Raw genomic sequence first — 18,694 nt, 5'->3', positions numbered from 1 at the left:
AAATACCCACCATTTGCTTCAACGTGGATGGAACTGGAGGGTATTATGCTGAGTGAAGTAAGTCAGTCGGAGAAGGACAAACATTATATGTTCTCATTCATTTGGGGAATATAAATAATAGTGAAAGGGAATATAAGGGAAGGGAGAAGAAATGTGTGGGAAATATCAGAAAGGGAGACAGAACGTAAAGACCGCTAACTCTGGGAAATGAACTAGGGGTGGTAGAAGGGGAGGAGGACAGGGGGTGGGAATGAATGGGTGACGGGCACTGGGGGTTATTCTGTATGTTGGTAAATTGAACACCAATAAAAAATAAAATAAATTAAAAAAAGAAATGTAAAAAAAAAAAAAGGAGAGCAGCTCCTTTTACCTTTAAAGGTAACTTTAAAGGGTATCATTCAAGAACAATTATTTTCAAATGTTTTTATGTCATTAAGGAAAGTGAGCTTGAAACCTCAAGATGCTGATATTGTCATACGCAATAAAGTGTATTATATCTGTTTCAGTAGACCCTAGCTATAATGCAGTAGAGAGCAACCTTTGAGTAGGACAATTGCTTAGATAGTAACATCACATCAGCTGAATTTACAATATCTTTGCCAGTAGTCAGGTAGGAGACCTTAAATTCTGAATTTCTGTTGTGAAAAATGTCAACAAATATTCTTATTTGCTGCATTAATGGATCTTGATTTGTCAGCTATATTGAATAGTAAAATTTAGATCTGGTTCTTTCAGTACTTCCTCCATGATGTGTGTCCCATATCACTAGTTGTATACCAAAGGCCATATTTACACAATGACATATTCCTTACATTCATCTAGACAGTAGAAAAGATTTTTTAATGGCAGTTATCACTTGTCTCTGCACATATTACCTGCAATGATCTAAACAATGAAGTCAGATTAATCTAATTAGAATACAATTCTAATGATGCCACTCTCTAGCATGAAACCTTCCTCAGAGTCTCACATAAAATCAATAATCATGGGCAGCGTGGGTGGCTCAGTGGTTTGGCGCCACCTTCAGCTCAGGGCCTGATCCTGGAGACCTGAAATTGAGTCCCATGTCGGGCTCCCTGCATGGAGCCTGCTTCTTTCTCCCTCTGCCTGTGTCTCTGCCTCTCTCTCTCTCTCTCTCTCTGTCTCCCATGAATAAATAAATACATCTTTAAAAATCAAATCAAATAAAATCAATACTCATTAAACTGCCTTCTATATCCTGCCTGCCCCCCTCCCCACTGTTTTTTTTTTTTTTCAACTTTATCTACAACCTTTTTTCTTTTAACAACAGTATTAATTTAACGGTATTAATTTGGGTTCACTAAGCAGCAGATACCAAGGTGGGATTAGCTGTTCAAGAGATTTTTTTGGAGAAAACAGCCTTGAAAGATCCAGAGGGTAAAACAGACTTCAGACCATTGTGCTTGACCTAACTTCTCTGAAGAGAAAAGGGGAAGATGGAGTATAGGGATTGGGTAGAAAGAGCTTCTGACTACAACCTAGTTCTAAAAACAGTATGGCCAGCCCCAGAAGGGAGCTCTACAGGCAAATTTTCAATACAGAGAGCCCTGTGTGTTATAAGAATGGGCCTGCATTAGCACCTTCACCATGCACAATCACTGTCTGAGAATGGTTGGTAACAAGCGTGGCCTTGGTGATTGCAGAAAGCAATAGTCAATTAGAGGTGGGCACATTTTTATGGTTGGCATAACAATTGATTAAAGTTGTCATTTGTAGCCAGCTTTTTTACTTCTGTGTCATGCTCAAATGATTCCCTTCTCTTACAATGTCTTACTTACATCTGTGAGAAAATTAGAGCCAACTTTTAAACCACAGTTCACTTCCCTCATCTTCTGTGATACCCTCTCTAATCACCCAATTATAACCCACAGCTTCTATAACACTTATCTGTCTTACCTCGATTATAATTTTTGCCTTAAAAGTCAACAATGCATAGCAACAAGGAAAGCTAACATTTAGAAGAATAGCCCTTCAAAATCTATTGTGATTGCTTATTTTTCTTTAGATGTATACAACATTAGTAGATTCCTACTTTAAACAATGAGTAAATATTATATGAAATCATCCCAAGGATTTTCATAGGAGGAAACATATATTTATTTGGCAAAATATTTAAAGAGGGTATTTTTTTTCTTTTGCGGGAGGTTTTCAATCAGTATTTTAAATTGCTTACAAGGGATTAAACATAAATGGAACCCTCAGAAACAGAGACTATATAGAATAGTGGAGTGTATTTAAATCTTTAACTAGTTTCTTCACAAGTCTCTCCCATATCCCTACCCTGATATCATAGACTGAAATTTGATGAGAAGACTTAGGGTCTTGATAGACTGCTACCATAATCTTCATCATCTTGGATACTTACATAATGCTACATATGTGCCATATACTTTTCTAAATGCTTTGCATATATTATTATATTCAGTTCTTGATACAACCCTGTGGCGTAGGTACCATCACTAGCTCCATTGTACAAATCAAAAAACTGAGGCATGAGGCTAAGTAACATTTCCAAATCACATGGCCAGGATGTATTTTTTTAAAAAAGACAAAAAACAGACATGTGTTGGTAGAATGGTTGAAGAAGGGGTATTAGAAAAGGGATCCAATAAATATATCTTCTTTTGAAAATATTTCCTGAGTCTTTCATTTTTTTCTTCTATTAACTCCTACCACATACGATTGGCATAAACTCATCCATGCTCATTTCTCTACACCACATTAAACATGGAATTTTTGAAAAACAAAGGCAGTTGTATATCTCTGCTTTAAAAATTTTAGTAGTTTCACATTGCTCTTAGGGTTAAAAAAAAGAATTCTTGTGGGCACATAAGGTCCCACACTGCATAGTATTTTAACTCTTCAGGCTGACTGTATATCATACTGCCCATCCCTTAACTGTCCAGTTTTCTTGCTACACTGGCCCTCTTGCAGCAACTCAGACAGACTCTGCTTCTTTCTACCACCAAGGCCTTTATATGATGTTCCTTCTGCCTAAAATTCCTTAACCCCCAAATGAATCCTAATATTTCCCCAGGTTTTAGCTCAGTCATCACTTTTGTACTTTGGAGAAGAAATGCCTTTTATCCTATGGACAGATATTAAGGTAGCACCTATTTGTGGGCTTTATTAATTTACACCTCTCCCCTCCTCAACCCACTGGGCAGTCTGTGAGGAAATGGACTGATAGAAGTTATAATTAGTGGAAAAATGGATGGATGATGAATGAATCCAAGAAATGGAAACTGTATGGTAGCAAAATTGGATATTGGCTGACTACTAAACTTCAGTGACAACCTTGATTCCATATTATCTGCCCCTACACAAACAACATGCATGAAAGATCTTAGCAACTTATAAGGTAGGTAGATTACTGGTTGGAGACCTAATGGTTCTAGTACAAATGCCATTTTCTATTGTGGCAGTCATTCTCAATCAGGATTGAGAACCCAGTTAAGGATTCAGAGTTCTCACCCTAGGGAACTTTGAAACATCTCTGTGGTTAGGCATCATCTCAGTAGTCCAGTCAGAGAAGAATTTCTATTTCAGACATTAGTATTTTTTCAAAGGTTCCCAAGTGATTTCAATGGGCAGCCAAGATTGACAATCACAGTCTCAGTTAAGGAGAGAATGGGATACAACACGAGTACGTAGTATGTTTTCTCTGCAGATCAAGCGAAAATAAAAATATATCTAAGCCTACATGATTTTGTAGGATTGCATGAAAATATCCCTATGCAACATAATCCATTTAATTCTGCCTATGATCAACATTTAAAAATTATATATGTGTTAATCTATTAGTATTTTATATCATAATTACATAGAAAGCATTTGCATATATATTATATGCATATACAATATTGGATAAATTCTCACAGAAACTATATTTATATATATACACACATATCACACATATACATGTATATGTACATGGATATATATTTAATATCATTGAGAATATTTTAGAATATATATAAATATATATGTTTTACTTATCTATTTCTCCATTCCCAATTATGTGTGGGTTTTTTTTGCTTAACTCTTTGCACAAAACAAAAATATCCCTAAATGAACTATTATTTAGGGGTCTATTGCTTCTGAACTAAAACTATTTGATAACACTGTAATTAAATCACCATAATCATTAGTTATAAGTATTTACTAGGTGTTACTATATACTTCAAGGTGATTTTTAAAAACAGTTTATAAAAGAAGATAAAAAGTAAATGCATGTCTAGAAGACAATATACAGGGATGCCTGGGTGGCTCAGCAGTTGAGCGTCTCTGACTTTGACTCAAGCAGTGATCCTGAAGGCCCTGGGACCAAGTCCCACATAGGGCTCCCTGCTAGGAGCCTGCTTCTCCCTCTGCCTATGTCTCTGCCTCTGAGTGTGTGTGTTTCCCATAAATAAATAAATAAAATCTTAAAAAAATAGAAGACAATATACATATTGAAGCTCCTCATAATTTAAAAATATTGAGACATCTATAAGATAATAATTAGTAATATTAAAGTAATTTATTTGGTATACTTAATAGAAATTTAAATGTATTATTATTCACTTAAAAATATTCTCAAAATAAATAAATAAATAAATAATAAATATTCTACATAGACAAAAGGAAATATCATTTTTTACAAGCTAATACTTTTGAGATTATGCAATTAATGGAAAAAATACAAACAAAAAAAGCAATACTAAAAACTGCCTTTCTGTTATCACAGTTTTTAATTAAAATATGTTCTCTTTAATTTGGAAAAGTTTAGAGCTTCGAATAAAGTTAGCAATATTTTATTTCTTTAAGTTTTATCTGTTTATTTATTTAAGAGCAAGAGAGGGATCCCTGGGTGGTTCACCGGTTTAGCGCCTCTCTTCAGCCCAGGGCATAATCCTGGAGTCCCAGGATCGAGTCCTATATTGGGCTCCCTGCATGGAGCCTGCTTTTCCCTCTGCCTGTGTCTCTACCTCCCTCTCTGTGTGTGTCTCTCATGAATGAATAAATAAAATCTTAAAGAGAAAGAGAGAGAGAGAGAGCACAAGCAGAGGAAGAAGAAGCAGACTCCCCTGCTACGCAGGGAGCCTGACCTGGGGCTCAATCCCAGGACCCTGAGATAATGAGCTGATCCAAAGGCAGATACTTAACCAAGTGCCCCAAATTTAGCAATATATTAAATGGATGATATTTAAATGGATGATATTAACAAGTGCAGGGAAAAGTTTCTTTTTTAGGAGAACAAAATAAATGTCTGGTTGTATTTACATGGATTATAGTAAAATAAATATTTTAAGGTAAATTATGTGGGTAAAATTAAATTTTACTTTTTTAAAGATTCATTTATTTGTTTTGAGAGAGAGAGAGAGAGAGAGAAAGTGAGCATGAATGGGGTGCAAGGCAGAAGGAGAGGGACAAGCAGACTCCGCACTAAGCACAGAGCCCAGTGCGGGGCTGGATTCCAAGCCCCTAGGATTATGACCTGAGCTGAAGTCAGGAGTCTGATGCTTAACCCATTGATCCAACCAAGTGTCCCTCTAAAGGAAAATTTTACTAAATATTTTACAGCAGAGGTCTTAAGGAGAATAATATGTGCAGGCTCTATAGTTTAAAATATGTAAGTAATTACGTGTTTTCAAAAAGTATAATTTGGTAACATAAAACATTAAAAAGACATTTTGAGATTCTTTATCAGAAATAATCATTCAATTGAGACATATGAAAATATGAGACATGAGACATGAGACATGAGAAAATAAGACATATGAAAATATTTCAATTAAAGTATTTTTTAGTGCAGGTTTAATATTGTTACTGAACAAAGCACAGGAGAATATTTTTTACACTGTGAACCTTGCTTTACTGCATCTGTAAGATAATTTTGGTAAACATAAGAAAGAAATTGAATGTATCATTCCAATTTTGAAATTATTCTGGTCCACTTATCATCACAGCTGCAAAATACGCAAATCACTCTGTAAGGCATCCAGTGTTCATAAATCGGTGGCAATTTATATATGTTACACTCTAGGACTGAAACATGTTCATAAAGTCAATCTCAAACAGTTAAAAAAAACAAATCACATATCAATGATTTTTATAGGATATATATTTGATTAAGTAGTTATCGGATTGTATTATAACTTGTAGTATGATACTCCAGAACTTATTTTGAAAGAGAATAACCTGTGTCTTTCCAAACCCAATAGAAATTTGTACTCAGACAGAAATATGCAAGTGGATGATTACCTCATCCCCATAAAAACACTCTCCACTCTTATTTTCAGATACCAAAAGCTTCCGGTTTTCCTTCCACCCATCTGGCCATTTCTTCTCTCTTTCGTTCTCTTTTCTTATAATTGATATTAAAGTCACTCAGGGCTAGATTCTGGTCTCTGTTACCTTCTCTCTTAATACTATTTTCTTAAGTGACCTTATCTGATTCTATGCCTTTAAATGCCATATCATTGCTGATATGTCCAAAATTTAGACATGTACCTCCAACATTGACTTGAACTTTTGACATGTATTTTAAACAGCCTTTTAAAATGCCCCACTTAGATGTCCAATAGCCCAAAAAAACATGATATTTTCAAAATGTAGTTCTCAATATTTTCATTCATCTGTCCATGAATCGTCCTTTTTATTAATATACTCTGATCCAATCCATTAGCATGTTCTAACAACAAACCTCCAGAATCAGAATAAATCTTAAATATTTCTACTCTTCTGTATTTATTCTTTAACCTACTAGTGCAAGCTACCATCTTCTCCTTTTTGGATAACTGCAATTTAACCACCTCTCTACTGCCACCCTAAAATTACTCCAATCCATTTGCTACAACACCACCAAAATAAGTATTGTGGTGATCATATCCCTCATTAATTAACACTTCAGTGATTTCCCTTTGCTCTTAGAAACAAAATCCAAATTCATTAGATTCATGCTAATATCTGGCCCTTTCTGATGGATAGATCCTTAAAAACTTCACCGATGTTTAATTTTGTCTTATTATAATTAATTATCATTGAGACATGTGAATGATTGTACATGCTTCTGTAAAAAACCCAAAAGATATATCCATATCCTTTGGAAATTTCCCCCAAATATTTAACATTTATTCATCCCTTCTGATTCCTACCTCTTACTTTGAGCTGTCTAAAGAAAGATCAAAAGTTTATGCCCTTTGATTTTTGGCAATCACTGAGTCAGAACCATGTCCTCCATATAAGTATCTATTTACTGATGTGTAAAATAGCATTCTTAAGTGGAATATATGTATGAGAGCTTTTGAAATCCTAATCAGTTACTTTAACTTTTGTTGAATTATAATTGTATGATATGTGTGAAGGACTTGCTCACTGTGAATAATGTACTTATTCCATTTTAGTTAATATTCATTGATCAATGTATATGAACTCAATGAGGGCAGGAACTTTGTTTGCCTTGTTCAACTCTGTGTTCTTGGCACTGCATCTTTGGTACTAAGAACAATTCTTGACACATAATAGACATTCAAATGAATGAGTGAATGAATGAATAAACAATAAGTTATTTTATTTTCAGGTTTGTGTTAAAAGACAGTTCTCCAAAGGTCTCTCACATTTCTGTACAACTTTCCAGGAAGGCATTGACTGCCTAAAAGGATGTTAATATAATGGAAAGGCTAAAATAGAGAGAGTTCTTTCCAAAGTGAAAGGCAGACATGCTTAAATGCATGAAGATAATATCTCCTTCTGTAGTAAATAGTTTCTACCCCACTGCTATTGTGTGATAGGTTTATTGATCATTGTAAATTTATTTCCTTTCTCATAATACAATCCACTGCATGTTCCAGTTCCAACTGATCCTTGTCAAGGCAAAAAATGCATTAGACAAATTTAACAAGCAAGGGAGACTTTATTCAAGGCTATTGCAACAGGGAAGAGAGGCCAGAATTGAGGCTGAACTCAACCTCACCAAAACAAAGGGAGGAGGGTTTTTAAGAGCTCAGGTAGGAGAAAAAAAAAAAAGAGCTCAGATAGGTGCAGGGGATCATAGGCAACCTGTTTGCTAATTGGTCTTGCTCAAAGGTAAGGTAAATTTTCTATCTTCATGACAAGAGGTAGTTTTAGAACTGGAAGCAAGGTGCCAACTGATGTTAGGCTCTCAATATTTTCTTGAAGTTTACATTTCAAAGAAATAGTTCCTTGAGAAAAAGGTCCTGGGTTTTAACACAAGTGAGAGGCATTTAAAAAGATTTCCATATAGAAAGGACAGAGACATAATGTACAATTACACATTTTCTAAAATAAATGCTCTAAGGAAAATGAGGTCAGGGCCCTGGAAACAAGAAGAATCTTGTCTAAATTTTGGTCAAGCTAAGAGAAATGGTAAGGTCATCTTGGTCATCCTCCTTGGGTCATCCTGTTGGAACTGGGGCTTGAAGAAGAAGAAGAAGAAGAAAAGTGATATCTGACTATTGCTGTTATTATATAGAGTAATGAACTATCTTTTTCCTCCGACCCAGGAATCTCATGTCTTCTACCAATATACGTAAATTAATGGCAGTCTAATTCATCAGCTGGCAAGTAGGGTAAAATCACAGACTCTTCAAAGCCCTTGACAATCAGACTTTGAACTTTGGAGGAAAATTTATCAGAATTTCTCTATATATAATGAAATCATTTCAGCCAATATTAAATTGATATTTAAATATTTAGCAATTGTTAACATTTAAGAAAATTCATCTATAAAGAAGTGAATATAGTGGAAAAGCTATTTACATATACATATATACATATATATATTATATATGTATATAATCCCCTTCCATTGATGACTCATTAATATGTCTTAATTGCTAATGTTTAGTGATTTCAGTTTATAATAAAAAATGCATCATTTTCTAACCTTTAGATCACTTTATCATGAAGTTACCAAGAAGCCAAAACACAGAAAATCCTACCCTGAATTTCAAATTGATAATATTGCATTGCTTTAAGGTAGTATAGCTTAAAGTAATAAACTACTTCAAACTGCAGTATAGAAATGTTCTTCAAAAGTAGAGGCATAATATACAGCATTTCTGATGTTTTAGAATTTGCTTCTTCATAGAGATATAAATAAGAAAATTTATTTTCTTTTATAAAGTATCTAGATCTCATTTATTTTAGTTCTTTTTTTTCACTTTAATAAAAATGATACAATTAATAGTAAATAGTTTCTACCCCACTGCTATTGTGTGATAGCTAGAGCCTACTCTGAATTACATCATAGTTTTTACTATTAATCTGATTTTTAAGAATCTCAGTGTGAAATAAATCCCATTTAGTTTTCATTTATCCTATGTTTTAGGTGTAACAGTACTCGAAGGTCCTATATATGCTGTGGGAGGCCATGATGGCTGGAGTTATCTGAACACCGTGGAGAGGTGGGACCCCCAGAGTCAGCAATGGACATTTGTAGCCAGTATGTCCATTGCCCGAAGCACAGTGGGTGTAGCAGCGTTGAATGGCAAGTGAGTAGATTTTTATTCTTTTATCTGAAAAAAAAAAATTTTTTTTGAAAAAAAAATTTTGAGTAAGTATTCTTTTAAAATAACTTTTAGTAAGCTGACTCAATAAATATCTCTTTAAATATTTTAAGATTGCTATTTTTTTTAATTTAATTTGTCTTCTTGGATAATTGACAAAGACTGCATATTGTTCTGGTTGTCTCTCCACATAAAACAGAAACTAAAACTTCACATTAATTGCCAGTTAAAGCAGCATCAAATATGTTCCATGAGAATTATTTCCACTAAAGATCTGCATATTTACTTACTTTCTTGTAAAATTATCTGAAGAGCTTTCAAAATGTTATTCAAAATGTTACTAAAAGTTTGGTGCTTAGTCTATATTTTTTGCATGACTATACCTAGTGTGTTCACTTTCCACCATTTCCATTTCTGTAGCCCTAAATCAGGAATTCTCAGTCTCAATGCTGCTGAAATTTGGGGCCAGATAATCCTTTATTGGAAGTGAGGCTCTGTCCTGTGCATGGCTGGGTGTTCAGCAGAATTCTGGGCTTCTAGGCATTAGATGCCAGCTCTACCTCTATCCCAGTGTGACAACCATAAAGTCTCCAGACATTGCCTAATATCCTGTGAGGATGACAAAACATGCTCCCTCTTACTCCCATGAGAACCTCCTGCCCTAAACAAAGTTAATAACACATTGGTCCTGGACAACTGCAAAAGTTTGATTAGTTAACCAAAAAGTCAACAAGAGAACACTACATCATAAATGTATCAACTAAAGGAACAGGGTGCCTGAATGGCTAAGGGGTTGAGCATCTGCCTTTGGATCAGGTTGTGATCCCAGGAGTCCTGGAAGCGAGTCTCATATTGGATGTCCTGCAGGGAGCCTGCTTCTCTCTCTGCCTGTCTCTGCCTCTCTCTCTCTGTCTCATGGAAAAATAACAAAATCTTTAAAAATAATAATAAAGGAAACAACTACCTCCCCTAGTGTTGAGTAACAAAAAGAAGAGATTATAATAAGATACTAAAGTTTGGAGGTGGAACCTACGCAGTTGAAGCCCAGACATCTGTCATTGGGCCACTGGTTAGCTAGTGCAGGTATCTGGGATGGGAAAGAGGGACTCCTTAGCCTGGGACCTGAGCCCTGGGGAGAAGGTGCCAGTTAGCTGGTGCTGATGGTTCTGAGGGATCTCAATAAGGTTGATTTTTGCATTAACAACTGCCACCTACAAAAAGAAAGAATGAGGTGATACTTATAGGAACACGAAACAAAAAGCAACAAGACGATCTCCCCAACCCCTAGTCTTTCAGTTTCCCTCTTCTATTCATTATTGCCAAAAATAGAACCAGGTGGCAAATCATAAAAATGGTTTGCAGAATTGCATGTGCAACATCATAAAGTACAGCAGAGAAGAGAGAAGTACAGTATAGAAGAGACAATGTGAGAATAACTTAATAATTTGCACATTCATCCTAAAATTCAAAATGTTCACCAGGGTAAAAAAAAAAAAATTACCAGGATACAATCTGATAGCTACTTTTCTTTCTTTTAACTTAATACTTGGAGATTCATTTTAACAATCTCAAACAGGTCTTTTACTATTTTATCTATTGAGAATTAATTTTAAAAATGTTCCTTTTTCCATTATTTGAGTCCTTTAGTTTTGGGAAATATATTTTATTAGTATTCATGTTAGTGATTCTATGTGCATTTGAGCTCTGATTCCATAGCTATTAATTTCTTTTCTCCTCAGTAATTTATTTCTTTTCCACTTAACCTGAGACTTTTTTTTCTATGTCACAGATTCAGTTATTGTCATTTGTTTGTGGGCTTTATTATTTTCAATGCAGATGAATTTTTTGCATTTTAATTTTCCTTACCTGATCTCGTTTGATAATTTTCTTTCTTATCTACTTCATATCTATCTTATTTCAACTGAATGTGCTGTCTCAAAATCCTACTCTTAAATATTTTGTTCGAAGTTTAATTAATGTCCATATCCACTAATGTTTCAAAATCTATTTGATGAGAAAGGAAAAGTGGAGCAAAATCATCGAAAGCCAAAGCAAATTGCTACCTGTCAATTTAGTTTCATTTATTTTGGTTTGTTTGGTAAGCTATACTTCTATAGCATAGATCTATGTATCAAGCTTTCTACTAGAACTGCCTTCAATACCAAATAACCTCTATAGACATTCTTGCTAGATTGTTTTTGGTAAAGCTGTTAAGAAAAATCCACAGTCCTACCATCACTGATGCTTTGGAAAACCATTGTGTAGGAAGGATAGGAGTTAAAATTATATGGATCTCTTTAATCCCACAGTGGTAGACTGCTATGTAAAAAAAGTGATGAGATGTGTTCTTCCAATAGCTTCTTAATTATACTGAGATTTGTCAGAAAAGGAAATTGAAACTTATCACTGACTCTCCACCCTATCTCATTTAAAATTATCTGAAAGGAATATCTTAGAATTGTTTCTATGTAAATTGGGTACATCCCATTCCCCACTCTGTTACACCTTTTAATAGCAATCATAGAAAATGTTTTTTTCATTTGTGTTAATATTTTCATTTTACTCATTTACTCTCAGTATACTCATTTTACTCAATTTATTCATAACATTCTCATTCAAATATTTACTCATTAATAATATGTATTATTAACATCATTTTCTACCTATATTTATCTTTCCTTTTAAAAGGACTATTTTTCCTTAAGCATTACAATATTTTTATTTAAAAAGCAGTTAATTTGGAAATTAATAGCAAAACTTCACATTATTCAACATAAAGTATATATTTTTTTAAACTTTTTCGCAGGTGTATCTATTCACAAATAGTAAAACTTAGCATAATAAAATTATTATTTCTCTTGAATGTTAATGTTCATAATTCCTATACAAGAAAGCATACGCCTTTGTGCCTTTATGCTTTTCCCAATATTTATTTATAAGTAATAGTCCATTTGCTTATTAGTAACTTTTCCTTACCACTTTCATTGATGCTAATGGATTCATTCCTTACTTTCTTTAGAAAATGTATATCTCATTAATAGAGTAAATTTGTTCAAAGGAATGACAAATATCATTACCCCTTCATTATATTATTCATTGATGCATTATTCTGTTATGTATTCTGTAACACACAAACACACTATCAAAGTTTTAATGCATTACTTTCCTTATTCTAAATTTCTAATAATTGCTTTACATTATAGCTTTGTGATCTTTCTCTAAAACTTTATTTTGAAATATAATAATATGTGTGTGTTTTGTTTTAAGTCTTTTCCAAACTCAATCAGAAGTAGGCAGGATAAAATCTAACAAATGAAAGATTTAATGGACAGTTTTACAGCACATTTTCACATGTTGTTATAAGTAAATTATATGTCCAATTTCTTCTAATGCCACCTTCAAATTGGCTTTTAAATTGGCTATACATGGGATTCATCATTCGGATTGTTTTTCTTGTTCTTGTATTTTTTGGTCAGCTAGGTTATGTAATATAAGAAATCCTGTTTCACAATAATACCATTCTTCATAACAAATATCAGAGCATCATAGTATTTAATCTTAGTTTTTAATTCCTGAAATTGTCACATTTTAACTGAATACATTTTTCCCAAATTTAATCCTATTCTATGAAAATGTTTTAAATTATTTAAGTTTCAAACAATCTTTTTCCTTTAAATGAAAATAGTATAGCTCTCATTTGGGTATCTTTGTTTTCTACCTGGTGTGATTTAATGACCTCAAAATTCTGTGGTGTAATGACTGTCTATTAATGTCTAGCTGCTTTTCCTGTTTTACTCAGAGAGAAACATAATTACTAGAAAGTGATCTTTCACCTTCAGACTTATAGCAGGAAATTGTTTCAACATCACCCTCTGACAGTTGTTTATCTTTTTCTCATCTCTACTGAAGTGGTTTTTCCTCTTGTTTTGCTTTCATGTCTCACTAATGTGTCATGCTAACCTGACTTTTGCTTCTCTGAAGATTATTTTGAAAAATTTTCCCAATTAAGACAAATAAAAGCCAGTGAACAGCCCTCTTAAGTTTAGTTCTTTATAATACTGTTTGTGGAAAAATAAGAAATTGATTCCTGGTTTAACATTAATGAATGTATTCTGATAAATTCAAGGGCAAAAATTATATTAATTTCATGAAACATTTTGGTTCAGTCTTCCAAAAAGACAGACTAAGCCAAATGGTAGTTATGTCATCTTATGCCAGGACAGCCAACAGACTTACTTGATAAGTGAAGGAAACCCAACAAAACAGTGAATGGTGTGATTGGCCATATACAATCTCAGACTCCCCAGTGATCTGTACCAGTGATTCATTTTGTTTTTTTCTTTGTTCTCTGCTTGATTCTTCTGAACTTCATAGATTAAAAAAAAAAATCTTTCTGGTTTGTTTCTCTTTATTTCCTGAGTTAGCTCAAAAAGCAGATACTGATACTGTATGAGCATATCCATAAATAAGCTTAAATTTTAATATATGTATGTGACAGATCCTTTGAGAAGTTGGGAAACAGATAAAAACAATTGGGTTTGCTTCATGATTCACCATGGCTAAACTGAGTATGCTTATTCAGTCAAAACCTTATGTTATTAATACTCATGGAGCAGTTGTAATGTCTGTGCAGCCAAAAACTCAGACAGCTTAAAGAATCGTAATGAGGGTCAGTGTCTGTTATTTTCTCCAGGACGTCCCAGTATCTAGCACAGTAACCTAAGCCTCAGGGGCTGTCATTTGCAAGGTACCTTCCAATAAAGACCCTATTTCTATTTTTGTATTCAAACTTTGATATTCTTTTTCTTAAAGATGGGAACCGAAATTGCATATGTTTTTATATGATAAGCAATTTGTAATAAAATTTTATTATCTTAGAGTCACACATAAGAAAATAAAACTGTTTGAGGAGTCTCACTTGGGGCTAATAATACTCTCTGGAAGTTTGTAATTTCTGTCCTAGAAAAAAAAAATTTAAGTTAAGTGGGACTTAACTGATTTAACAGATTTCCAGAAAGTGGGGGAGCATTGTAATGAAAAGGAATAATTTAGGTCAAGTCCCTGAGTGTGAAATGCAAACAGAAGAAGGAAAAGTTAAGTTTGTCACAGGAGAGACAAAGGACTAGATAGAAAGATCCCAAGTCATACTACAATTTAGCTAAGGTAAATATGTTATAAAAAGTTCAGAAAGGACAGTGGCGTGGTTGCATTTATAAAGATTACTCTGGCTGAAGAATAATTGACAACTTTTTGAGAAAACTATACAATTATTGGTGTCTCATCACACTAGTAGACTGGATACAGTGTATCCCGGTAGTTCAAAGGGGTTATTTGACAAACCATGCCTCAGAACTAGAACGTAGAGCAACTGCAGACAAATCATTTAGGCTTCGTATTGAGCATGGCTGCTGCCAGATTCCTCTCAGTCTGGAATACAGTATCTTTCATGATTGAGATCCTACCTTCCTGCTCCAGTCTCCGCTCTTACCAACTTCTTCAACAGCCACCCTATGCTCCAGCCAAACTGAATCGCTCAGATTACTGGAACATGCAGACATGGTCCACATACTTCTGTCCTTTCACAGATTCATCTTTCTACTTCGATTTCTTTTCCATTGTGTTTTCTCAATAACTCCTGGCTGTGCATTGCTCACCAAGCACTTAGTTTCTCTCCTCAGATTTTTACCTGATCTTTGGATACTTCTGAAATCTCTCCAAAGTGACACAACTTCAGCCTAACACAACTCTGGTTCTCTATGTGCATTAAATTCCATGTGGCAAGATCAATACTAGGAGGATTCAGTTTATTGCACTTGAGAATAATAATGTCAGGAAGTACTAAAAATGCATTGAGATCTTCTTTTACCTAAGTAAAATGTAAATCATACAATTTATATTATTTTCCATCATCCAAAGCCTAGTTTATTCTGTACCATTCCATATACCTTTTTTTTTTTTAACTTCACTCATTTAAAATTAATCTCTCCTTCTTTTGTGTCTCCAAGACACATGATTAATACTTTTCTCTGCCATTTGTCAAAATCTTATTTCAGGGGAACTTAGGTGCTTTTTCTTTGACAAATTCTATAGATGAATCACCTTCTCTCAAGAATTGGAAACCAGTACTTAATTCATTAAAAAAAAATTATAAACAGATACTGGCCATGGTGATATATCAAAGAAAACAGATCAAATCTGCCCTCAGAGAACTTACATTATATTTTAGAGAAATAGGAGACAGTAAAGGAAGAAAATGAAAAGTTGTAATAGGTCTAGTGTGGGAGCTGGCAAGGAAACATGGAGGGATGAAGGTAGTAGAGACCATTTCTGCCAGGAGTTAGGGTCAGTGAATTCTACTAAGTTTTGGAATGTGGTTAATTGACCCAAATTACTGTGCATAATTACAAGTAGAGTTTTCTTCAGAAAATAAAATGGGCATGTTCTAATAAATAAAGATTGCTGTTTGCTATCAGACTTCCACACAAAACCTGCCTGCCAGCCATGTTACAATGTCAGCAACTCTCAAACTACATTTGCCACATGAATCAACATTCATAATAAGCAGGAACAAGAGCAATCATATAGCCTGTTGTAAGCTTACTGAAATTCTGCTCACTGTACTGTCAGATACCCTAAAAAGAACCTCTCAAGAAAAAGTTCAGTGAAGGGCAGATGCTGGAGTATTCTGACAGCAGTACTGACAAGACTTCTCTTGGGATTAGATTAAAGAGTTCTCTATCAATTGAGAAACTAAGAATCAGACAGAGTTCTGGATCCAGGGAGTTGCTTCAAAGGTTTTATATAGCAGGGGTTGTCGAATTCTTATATTTTTATTATGCAAGGGAAGGGATGTCTGAACATATTTTCTGAGTAACAATACTCAGTGAAAATTATATTTAATATCACAGACTTACTCAGCAAAACCTTCAAATATGGAGACAATGGTATTGGAAGCACTTTCTGCAACAAACTAAAAGTGTAACTTCTCTGAGCTGCAGACTACTATCAGCAGCTGCAATGTTTTACCCAGGCTTTTTGCTTTTGCCTTAAAATTTTCCTAACCTTCAGAAGGGTAGATTTGAGGCTTGCCCTCCTGTCTCCTTGTTTGGCTGCCTCTGGAATAGACCTTTGCTTTTCTGCATATGCCAAGTCTTGGTGACTGTCATGGCTGCACATGGGGCAGAAGAACTTGGGTTCAGTCACAAGCTTGGTGAGCTGGGCCGGAGCTCTTTGCCATGGTTTGTAGGTCCCCAGCTGCCAACAGGAGTCTGGTGATGAGTCTCAGCAGCAGCCTAGACTCTGTCCTAAGAACCATCCCAGCGAGTGGGGGTAGGGGGATCCCTACTGTACCAAGGAAATGGTTTTGGTTTCAGTTTGCACAGACATCTCTTAATGAATATTTCCTGTGCAACTGCAGGTGAATTTACTCTTTCCTTCCTCCCGTTTAGTTTCACTTAGATTCTTCCAACCATTTGGCTGCCTCTGAATATGGGGTTTTGGATCTCTTGACTTCCTTTTCTTGCTTAAGAAAGGCTGTCTAGGAAGCCATTTGGTTCAGCAGGTGACTTTTAGGGAGGAACCATAGCTCACAGAGATATTCTGTGCTTCATTTGGTTTGTTTATTGCTGCAGCATATGGTAAAAAAAACAGCCTTATTCTCCCTGGAGAAGGGAGAATGACAGTTTGATCCCTGCATGCAGCCCTTCCGGCTGTCTTCTCCAAGACTTAACAGTCTGGTGGTTTTGGGGGGTTCGTTTTTGGTTTTGTTTTGTTTTGTTTTGTTTTGTTTTGTTTTGTTTTCAACACTGCTTGGCTACAATATTTATTAGACTCCAGAGAAAATGGCCAATTAACCACTCATTAATTGTGTACCAAATAAATTAGATTTGTGTGGTAAGGGACGCCTGGGTGGCTCAGCAATTGAGTGTCTGCCTTCAGCCCAGGACATGATCCTGGAGTTCCAGGGATCAAGTCTTACATCAGGCTCCCTGCATGGAGCCAGCTTCATTCTCTGTCTGTGTCTCTATCTGTGTGTGTGTGTGTGTGTGTGTGTGTGTGTGTGTGTGTGTGTGTCTCATGAATAAATAAATAAAATCTTTTAAAAAATATGTGGTAAAAGGGAGCTATTTGGAAAATGGACTTTAACATGCTGCTTACATCTTGTTTGTATACTTGTATATGTCTCCACGTATATTGAGAATGTGACCTATTTTCTCTACTTCTGGATGGCATTGCTAAAATTAATTTGTAAAGGAATTCTATTTATTCAATTTAAAGGTAAGTAATTACACCTATGATCTGGGAAAATAGTATTAAAGCTAAATCAATTTAAGGTTGTTTTAATTAAAATGGACATATTTTTAGAATTATCAGCATTACATGTGAAATTTTTATTCTGCTTCTGCTTACTGAAAGTTAAGTAAGCTCATGTTATCTCCATTGCAAAATTTGTCAGAAAAGAAAAAACAAAACAAAACAACTTGGACTTTGTCTAATGCCTCATGAAGTTTTATGGGTAATCTAAAAAAAATAAACAGATGTAAGTAATTTTAATAAATGTAATTAAGACTACTGGAAATAAGAGACAATCATGTATGCAAGGGAAACGAGACTGGTTATTTAAAGAGGGAAAACTTATGACAAAATCTGAGTGTAAAAAGGGTAGCTCTAGAAGGTTTTTGAGAAGGAAACTTTTGGAAAGGAATTTTGTATGTGGTCCTGGCTCACTAAGATTATGGAGATTAGTATGTAAAGTAGTTTATTAGAGAAAAGAAGGAAGTGTAAGAAAGCGAGTTTGGGCAGAAGTTGAGCAAGGATACAGTATCACCAGAAGCCTTAACTAATTCTCTGAGGAGTTCCAAAACTTGGATTACCCTTCAGAACTATCCTAAATTCAGGCAAAAGGGCCAGACTTTGATAATAGTCATAAGATGTGACCACCTGGGCAGAGGGCATGCCCTTGGCCAGGCAGCTGTCTTCAGTCAGGGTGATCCCTGATGGCCACTGAGAGCTGAGGACTGTTGGCAGCATTCCTACAGCTCAGAATCCTTCATTCCTGATAGAGATTCTGGTCAGCACATCCCAGCATCTAGCACAAGAACTCAGATTCATGCAATGCCCTGGATGACCTTGTCTCAATCAGTATATATCAACATGGGAGA

General features: G+C 34.8%; 1 protein-coding gene across 2 annotated transcripts in view; it reads left to right on the top strand.

Annotated features, from left to right (window-relative positions):
* The window catches only part of KLHL1 (kelch like family member 1), a 435,375-nt gene that overhangs the window by 387,558 nt on the left and 29,123 nt on the right, over positions 1-18,694 (top strand). For both annotated transcript variants that reach the window (XM_049099352.1, XM_035704542.2), the window contains exon 8: positions 9,356-9,518. In XM_049099352.1, coding sequence (XP_048955309.1) covers positions 9,356-9,518 — 163 coding nt within the window. The remainder of the gene's footprint in view (positions 1-9,355; positions 9,519-18,694) is intronic.

Source organism: Canis lupus, chromosome 22, assembly GCF_003254725.2.
Source record: "Canis lupus dingo isolate Sandy chromosome 22, ASM325472v2, whole genome shotgun sequence".
In the NCBI taxonomy this organism is placed as follows: domain Eukaryota; kingdom Metazoa; phylum Chordata; class Mammalia; order Carnivora; family Canidae; genus Canis; species Canis lupus.
Note: the sequence above shows the minus strand (reverse complement) of the source record. Positions and strands in the feature narration are given on the sequence as shown.